The sequence below is a fragment of the Alosa pseudoharengus genome, unplaced genomic scaffold, assembly GCF_046254945.1.
Source record: "Alosa pseudoharengus isolate Yale_2024_CS ecotype anadromous, Long Island Sound unplaced genomic scaffold, YU_APseudo_1.1 YU_APseudo_1.1_scf_16, whole genome shotgun sequence".
Taxonomy (NCBI): Eukaryota; Metazoa; Chordata; class Actinopteri; order Clupeiformes; family Clupeidae; genus Alosa; species Alosa pseudoharengus.
The window spans coordinates 8,906,185-8,915,813 of record NW_027468630.1 but is presented as its reverse complement, the minus strand read 5'-3'; the positions used below and the strand labels follow the sequence as shown (position 1 = coordinate 8,915,813).

The 9,629-nt window shown below is 40.2% G+C and overlaps 1 protein-coding gene across 2 annotated transcripts in view; it reads left to right on the top strand.

The window, feature by feature from the left end:
- dpep2 (dipeptidase 2) overlaps positions 1-9,629 on the top strand; it is a 34,711-nt gene that overhangs the window by 170 nt on the left and 24,912 nt on the right. The window contains exons 1-2 of one of the 2 annotated variants that reach the window (XM_076286961.1): positions 8-93; positions 733-863. In XM_076286961.1, coding sequence (XP_076143076.1) covers positions 58-93; positions 733-863 — 167 coding nt within the window. In that variant the 5' untranslated portion in view covers positions 8-57. Of the gene's footprint in view, positions 1-7; positions 94-732; positions 864-9,629 lie in introns of those variants that run through there. The other variant, XM_076286960.1, reaches the window with a different exon arrangement.

Genomic DNA, 9,629 nt, shown 5'->3' with positions numbered 1-9,629 from the left:
ATGTAGCCGAACGCATATTTCTCTCTGACAACTACGACAGTGTTAGAACAGTAAGTTATGCGTCTTAGCCAGAGGTACTCTGGAAAATTAACAGTAAGTTTGCCATTGGCAGTTTGTATTCTATATAGTTCCATTTAACTATAGCGTAGCCTATAGCAATTAAATAAATGCATTTTAAATAGACAATACGATTAATACTTTGATGAAACATATCAGTTCATCTTACGGGAATGTATCTTTAAAGACCACGTAAACAAACAAATAAACGCCTGTGTGGCAGTTCGTTTTTTATCACGCTGACATGCACCGAAATGTTCTAACTAAGCCGTGCATAGGCTATTTATTGTTTAGCCCATATTTGTATGCGACCTTTCTTCCAAATGTACTTATAGCATCTTTCTGCGAATGTCAGTCACATTCACGCCACATGCTCTTTAAAGTTTTACATTTCTGTGAGTGATTTTTATGTATGTAAGAGATGTGTGTGTGTGTGTTTGTTGTGTTATGGCTGTATTGTATAAGCTACTGGATGCCTAAAATTTCTCTCGGGATGAATAAAGTATCTAACTATCCATCCATCATTAGGCTACACGCTTAGCTACTGAACAAAATGCTCCAATGTCAATGTATCAGTTGCATTTTAACCGGAACGTTAAGTCGGTTTTGGCTACTGACATGTATTTCTTGACTCGCGAATGTTTGCGCGCACAAACATATGTTGATGTATCACAGGAAATGCTGCCGCACACTGTCTGGATATTCTTAGCATGGTGTGTCCTCTTGGTCCAGTGTGATGTTAACTCTGGGTCAAGCTTGGGAAAACAAACGGTGGACCTTATGTTAAAATATCCATTAATAGACGGGTAAGTCTTTATATGGTTGAGTTTTTGTTGTTGATGGAGTTTAGTTTTTCCTCAAGTGTGTTAGTTTGTTGGCTTTTGATCTAACCCGGGGGATATTCCATCAACCTCGCTAATGAAGTCGGCGCTTAAAAGAAATAGCCTGGCTTGAACTAGCGTAGACTTTCACTTGGGGCTGAAGCCGTTCCATTAACTCAAGTTAGCGGCGTCTTGGCCTCGTTTATTCAAGCGAGGTTTAGTTCAGCTTCATCTCTGCTCGTGCACGAGGTAGAAAAGTAGACCAAAACAGTAGATTGCAGTGTTGCCAACTCTCGCGAGACAAATAAGCAACTCTCACCTCAAAAAGAAGCCCAATGCCGCTTTAACCTGTCACAGCCTTAACAGCGCCTATTTGTATAATGAGTGAAACAATTACTTTCCAAAGCCAAAACTATCATTTATTTCACTTTGTATTAAAACATTTGCCCCCAAAAAATGAGGCTAAATTAAACTCATTGCAAATTAAACTCATTGCAAACAACATAGGCTACACATACGCACACGTGTGTGTGTGTGAGAGAGGTGTGTATTCCTTCCTGTGTGGTTTATTACGAATATGAATCAAACCGTAATAAAAAAAAAATCAACAATAAAAAAGTGGACCAATAGGCCTAGCCCACATGGCAATTATTACCCTGGCCTTTATTTGTTCGAATAAACGATGCCCCTGGCTATTATCAGAGGCCTGGCTATAGAGAATATAATCTCGGCCATAATTTGAGGATTTACTGTATGGCCATAGGATCTGCTGAGTATTCAGGGTATAACCTACATTGAAGACAGGTATTTTCTACTCCTGCATTTGTGAAAATAATTCCGTTCACACTGATGATGAAAATAGCCATAGACCTGAACTCATTGATCAGACAGGTGACCAAATTCCAAACCAACAAGGGAACAGCGTGAAGCAATGCAAAACGCCGCAAAAGCCTTGGACAGCTGTAGCGATAGTCTGGAAAAAGAATAATAGTTTTAGATGTGCAAACTGTTACACGGGAAGTATATAGGCCTACGCAAATTTTCATTCAGCTTTGCGCAAGAAAGGCTGGTGAAACACGGAGTCGCATTCTCAGGTCTCGCCTGTTTTCTCGCATTGTCCTGACCCTTGTTCTGACTTAGACCTACCCTTAAAGGGAAACTTGGCAGGATTTCCCCCTCTGCTGGAGAAATTGTGCTTTATGCTATTTCAAACTGTGGGAAAAGGTAATGATAAAGCACATGGATTTGTTTACAAGCTAGCGAACGGTTAGCATAAGTTTGGCAGAACTATGTGGATGTTACAAGGTAAGAAACACAATTTAAAACTAGTTTCTTGTTTCTCACTTCTCTTTCCGGGACGGTAGTCTCAATGTTGCAAGGTTGGTTTTCCGCCTGAGGACGCTAGGCGCAGCGGGGAAAGTCACCATTTTCACCGGAACAGGTCATTTAACCATCCAAATGATTTCTAAACGGGTTTATTACGTTGAAATAGTTGCCAAGTTCTCCTTTAAATTGATTATTGTGACTTAATTTGAGCAAAGTAAGAGTCTGCAAATGGCACCCTCAAATATCATGCTAGAAAAGTTCCATCAGCGCTGGCGCTCGTTTGGCATGGTTGATGCGCGCAAAGGTTTGGCCCGACCGGCATTTCAGAATGTCATTTCAAGACAGCTCGTTTACCTGGAAAAGTCGGAATACTATGACGTCTTTTGCCGGGATGGAGAACAACTCCAGTCCACGCAGAGCAGAACAAGGATGTGCCTACATATATGTTTTATAAGAACTCTTATTAGCCCGCGCTGCCATTCTTAGACTGACCGGCTGTGCGCAATGTACAGCCAATTGCATGGGCAGCCCCTTTGACAGCACGTCAGTCCATAATTCTTTGAATTCGCCTTACTGTCGCTTAATGTCACGATGTAGGCAAACGACCATGCATGGAAATAAATAGGTTAGACAGTCCAACAGGTTGTTCAAATGAAATGTTTAGGCTATGGTATATGGGCGATTGATTAGGATAGGCCTATGCGCAAATCGGAATAGCTGTTAATTTAACCTATGAAGCGTTTTACCAATAAAAAATAAAACATCCAGAAACAGATTTTCTATTAACTCTGCGCTCATGATGAGTATGATAGAAATTTCATACAAACTAAATTGGAGTCGTTTAAGCAAAGTTATTGCAGAGTTAAGGACATCATTGGCAGTGAAGCACAACACGATGATGAAACGTCTCGAAAATCGCCTCTGATTATCACACACATCACAGTCTACCCTGATAGCATAGGCCATATAGGCAAAATCTTAGGTGAATGAGGGATATAGGCTAGTCGGCGCAGCAGGCTGCATTGTCTCACTGGATTCGCTCACACAGGCTCAGACGAAACATGCGTCGTCCTCTCCCGACCCATCAGTTCGCGCGTTGTAGGCCTATGTGCAATCTGGAAGTCAGGGAGAGGACCAAGCAAACAGCTTCGAAAACCTCACAAACAATGCCTGGAATTAATGTTCCAGTCAAGTGAAATGTAAAAAAACCGAGTCGCGTATTATTTTTTATTTTTAAGCAACCACGTTTTCAAAAGCAAGCCCAAAAAACCGCAACCCGCGACTCCACATTTTTCCAAGCGACTTTCTGTAAAAACAAGCCCAAAGTCGCGTATTATAAGCGGACTTGGCAACTATTGTAGATTGACGAAAAGATGATAGGCTATATGGGCCCGTCCCAATACCTCCCCTACCCCTAGATTTTTGCCCTAACCCTCGTTTTTGCGCGTGCATGTGTAGGGCTAGGGTGTCCCATTACTTTAGGGAGCAAGGGGAAGTGCTATTTTCCCCTTAAAATCAACCCTTAAAATTAGAGATGTCCGATAATATCGGCCCACCGATATTATCGGCCCGATATTAGCATAAAAATGTAATATCTGTTAATATCGTTATCGGATTTTTTTGCCTTAAAACCGATAAAATAATGCTTGCGTTACACCCAAATAGTGCCTATGCGCTCCTGAAGCGTTTACCGGTGCACAGATGATGACCTCATCAAGCTGCGTCTTGAAGCATACAAACAAGCGTGGATGGCTCATAGACAGTAAAAGAAAGGGATGGCTGCAGTAACAAACTTGCTCGCTCTGATTCAACATTATGTCTGTGGTTTGGAATTGGCCATGGCCGTCGTAGCCCCTTAAGTTGGCCGTGACGCCCCTTTGAAAATCAGAGGTTTTACAGGCCACGGTGGCCTTGGTGCCCCCTTCTTTAAATATTCTGCTTTGCGTCCTACTAATAGCAATATATATTAAGCCTATGGTCAAATTACGCAGTGGAGAAAGTGACAGCGCAAGAAAGTGCGTCCAAATTAACCCATTCTTCTCAGTTGAACTACTCGCGAAGTAGCCTACTCATCACACAGACATCACAAGTATCACATGAAAGAGCTTTTTCTCAGCTTTTAAACGATGTTAGCCGCTAATTGCTGTGGTGAACGGTTCGCGAGAAAAGTAAATAATATTCAATCATAAATTCTACTGAAGGTTTTGCGTCCATCTCCCTACCCATTCATCTCGGTGGAATACTTCAGAACCCTTCGATTAACATATGACAAACCATATATCAGAATAAACAGCAGACCTTACCGAACAGAAAGGTGTAAATCAGTCCCCTGTACAGTTAGCCGTTCCAGACTAATCCCGTTTTGAATTTGCAGTACATTTCAACATACATGGATGTTTCCAAATTTGGGATTTAAGTTTTACACTGTGTTTACACTGTGAAATATAGCCTTAATGATCACAAAATGCTAAGCATGCATCTAGGCTATTTGAGTTTCTTAAAGCTGAGCTGTGCTTAAATTGTTCAATACATGATTTCATAACAGGCCAAATATAAAATAAATTTAAATATAGCCTAGATATCTGAAAATATTAGATGATCAGATGATTTGGTTATATGTAATATGTCATGTTTTATGTTTTTGTATACAGTGATGCAGGTCTACTGCAGTGAATACAACTTTGATAATTTTTATAGCCTACTACTGTATAGTTAACTTTGGCCTTGGTGCCCTGACATGTGGCCTTTGTGCCCCCCACCAAATATGCCCAACTGAAGGCCAAGTGGCCTTGGCCCTAAAATGGTGAAATTCCAAGCCTGATTGTGGGTATGGCCCGTTATGTACTTCACCTCAAGCCTGAAGTATTTTTTGTAGCTCAAACAAATGTTTTCAAAATTGTGCAGTATAGTTGCTTGCCACATTGTAATTGACTCATATCTATGCATTCATTCAATTAAGGTGATTGAGTTTTAGTTAAAGAAACAGTTCATGAAGCATCCTACAAATGCAGGCTCATTTAACACAGAAAAAGGGTAGCCTGTCATACACTATGCCTGTTATTTTAGTTGGCTTTACATTCTGCTATGTTGCACATAGTTGTTCAGGTACAATGTTTTATCATTTGTGAAGAAGTCAAATTTGCCCTATTTGTTGTGGGCATTGTCAAGATTATCTCAGGGAGAGTGTAATCCAAACTGTTGTTTGAGACAATTAAAAAATAAAAAATAAACATGGCACTTTTTCCCTAAATTAAGTTGAAGTATTTTTCTTATTTTGCACAGACAATGTTAACATTTGGAAAGCCTTGTTGCATTCAAGAATGCATCCAGTGGGGCATCACAATAACATTAAGCATGTTGTGTTAATTCCACAACAGGAGATATGTGATGTTACCTAAATTAGTTTTGAGGAAAAATAACCCACATATCGACATCGGTATCGGCTGATATCGGAATCGAAATTTGAGAGTTGGACAATATCGGCATATCGGATATCGGCAAAAAAGCCAATATCGGACATCCCTACTTAAAATATAGCCAGGACGGATGCAGGCTTAAAACGAAGGGGGAGATGAAATTACCCAGGATACCGTGCAAGCTCAGCGAGCCGGCCAAAATTGTCATATATTTTCGCAAATAAGCATATTAAAATTTCAAAATATGTTGGAATATGGACATCTGATGGACTGTTGAGTTTTTAACACTAATGTTAGAAAATATCTCACGAAGCTATCTGACGATGTTCATGATATCTGCTGAGTGCTTTGAGAGAGTCAGTCTGCCCATCAAATAACGTTATATATCTGATCTGAGTAGTTTCGTCAATATTTAGGATCTGTGTTCTGGCGTTCACATGAACAGGAATATCTTTGTTGATTAACCAGACGTAGATAAACCAGCACAGCCAACAGAACAACGACCACTGGAACGGGCATGTTCCTGAATGAAAATTAGGGGTTTGCACCAAAGATTCTAGAGCGCTCCGCTCTAGAATCTTTGGTTTGCACGGACGTCACGTTCTGGCCGTTAACTATGGTAACCCAGCACGCGCGGCCATATTGGCGGTACTCAGTGAATGAAGTACAATGAAGTATTATGCACTTTGGATATCTTACGTGATTGTAGCCGTGTCTAAACAACAGAAAAGCTCATCAAAATGCGTGTAAGATGCAAAGGCATATAGGGCAGGACTTGGACCACAAGAAAAGGCGCGATATTTCGAGAAATTACGGTTTATTGGCAGCGCAGATCCATATGAGTTGGGTGAGGGAGACGAAGTACCAAGTTCAACCACAAGCGCCCCCCTTCCTCTGATAACTTCTGTCATTATTCTCCTTTCTCCCTGGTTTTATAATAACTTGTGGGAGTCGATACCTACACCAGATGTTTTTCTCAGTCTGACCTATTGGTACAACCTAAAACACGGCAATAATTAACCATTTTTCTTGACGATCTTAGGGATTTACTTCAGTGCCTAATGCTTTCTAATGAGGCGAGTATCTCCAATATGGCGACGTCCAGATCTGATGACACGCCGTGCAAACCCCTAATAGTAGCAGGCTACTACCGGTAGACACGTTGGCGCTGCGCGTGACGTAGGTGAGCATGTTCGCTACGCTAATTTGCATATAGTTGTAAGATCTTCACCCCCACTTCCTTTGTCGAGGGGGCTTTAATGTTGAGGGTAATCAAAACCAAGTGGAAGTTTTAAGGGGGGAGAAATGGGACGGACCCTATATGTCGTAAAATTAAGACAATACTAGACTATTTATGTTCGATAGGCAAGCGCCATCTACAGGATTTTCATCGAAAGTCATCAAATTTAAAGGAGAATTCCGGTGTGATATTGACCTAAAGTGTGTTGAAACATGATACCGAGTGTGAACGTATGTCTCATAGCCCATCTCGGCTTGTCCCCTGCAATCCAAAATCTGGCACTAGTTAGCCGATGCTACCAACAGCTTTTTCAATGGTGGTGCTTCGGCATAGGGCTAGCCATGCAAATAAATCACTGTTTTACACCATTTACGACGCTCAATGTATCTCCACACTTCATTGGTAGACTTCCGAGGGCCCTGACATTTAAAACGAGACATTGAGAACTTTGAAAAAGCACTGGTCATTTACTTACAAGACGATTTATACAGACAGTATCTTCGCGAAGTTTAGCGTTTGCAGCCATCTTGAATTTAGTCACGATAAGTCGAGCGACGAGTAAGAATGAACAGGTATGATAAGGGATCAGATTCCAAAAATAATTCTGTGGAAATGCATGAATTCCAGTTGCTGCTACTGGAAGAAACTGGAATCCATGCATTTCCACTGAATTATACAGAAATTGGAGAATAATGAAAGCATACATTTAAAATAACAATGCTAATGGTTTGAAATCAATTGCGAGTTTGATTGGCTTCACTCTTGAACACATAGACTACAGTCTATGCTTGAACAAAACGAGTGAATGAATACATAGTATAAAGTCAAAAACAACTTTGGCATACAGCGGGGAAAATAAGTATTGGACACGTCAACATTTTTTTCAGTAAGTATACTTCCAATGAGGCTATTTGCATGAAATTTTCACCAGACATTAGTATTAACTCAGATAACCCACTCATATAAAAAAATCCAAACATTAAAGTCCATAGGTAGAGTTATGTGTAATAAAGTGGAATGACACAGGAAAAAAGTATTGAACACGCCTGCTGAAATTTCTTAAATACTTTGTGGAAAAGCCTTTATTCGTAATGACAGCTTCAAGGCATTTCCTGTATGACGAAACTAATCAGTCACACAGTATTCTGGTGTGAGTTTGGCCCATTCTTTTAAACAGATAGTCCTTTAATATTGAAGATTTCAGGGATCCCTCTCGTGATTCCTGATCTTTAGTTAACTTCCAAAACTGTTCAATTGAATTGAAGTCAGGGCCTTGATTTCCTTTCTCTAAAACCAATTGAGAGCTTCCTTTGCTGAATGGTTTGGATCATTGTCCTGCTGCAAGGTCTAGCCATGTCTCATCCTCATCATCCTGGTTGATGTAAAGATTCTCCCAGAACAAAATGACTCCATTCATCATTCCTTCAACTGTATGAAGTCTGCTAGTAGCCTACCATGAGATGCAAAACAGCCCACACCATGATGCCACCACCTCCAAACCTGTTGGTATGGTATTTTTAGGGTGATGCACAGTGCCATTTCTCCTCCAAATATGGTGTGTAGTATGACATCAGAAAAGTTAAATTTTGCTCTTGCCTGACCAGAAAACATTCTCTCAGTATTTCATGGGATTGTTCAAATGTTGTGTAGCAAACTTTCAACGAGCTTTGACATGTTTTTCTTCAGCAATAGAGTCATGCGGGATGAGCGTGCATAGAGCCATGGCGGTGGAGTGCATTACCTATGATTTTCTCTGTAACAATTGTACCTGCTGCCTCCAAATCTTTCTGGAGCTTTCTCAGAGTGGTCCTTGGCTCTTCTGACTATCCTTCTGACTTCCTGGTCAGAAATCTTGCAAGGAGATCCTGTGCATGGCCAGTTGATGATGCAGTGATGTTTCTTCCACTTGCAGATAATGGCTCCAATACTGCTTGCTGGATGATTCTGAAGTTTTTAAGTGCATCTGTAACCAGTTCCATTGATATGTTTTGCAACAATAAGTTTGCAAAGTTCTTGGGAGAGCTCTTTGCCTTTACCCATCATGAAATGTTTCTTGTGTGACACCTTGGTAACAAAAACCTTTTTATAGCCCACCAGTATGTACTAACCCAGCTTATATCAATTTGCACAGACAGGAGGGATAATTTCTCTAACTACTTATAGATTCCAGTTTGTTCCTTGTCATTCCTTGCCTTTGTGTACTGCTTTTTCTTAGCGTGTTCAATACTTTTCCCCTGTGCCATTCCACTTTTTTACTCATAACACTACTTTTAGACATTAATGTTTGGATTTTTATATATATGTGGATTACCTAAGTTAATACTAATGTCCGGTGAAAATTTCATCCGAATAGGCTCACTGGAAGTATACTTACTGAAAAAAATGTTGACGTGTTCAATACTTATTTTCCCCGCTGTATATTCAAAACTATCTCTACATTCTTATATTAAAAGAGTTCACTCCAAATTATTGTCTAGGTGTAGGTGGTCATAAAATAAATTATTATCAATAGCCTATTGTCTCCCATAAGTCCCAAAGTGTTTGAAATAAAATTAACTGAAATGCAATGGCTTTCAATTCAATTTATGCCTAGTATTTAATCTGTGTAGCACACAGTTGATTTGACATTCATGAACAATCGTCGACACATGAAGCAGTTTTAATTATTAGCTGCCTAGGCTACAGAATAATTATCCTTTGGCTTGCATCAGATATAATATTGCCCACTTGCAAACGTGTCACTGGACAGCCTACCAAATGTGCATGACC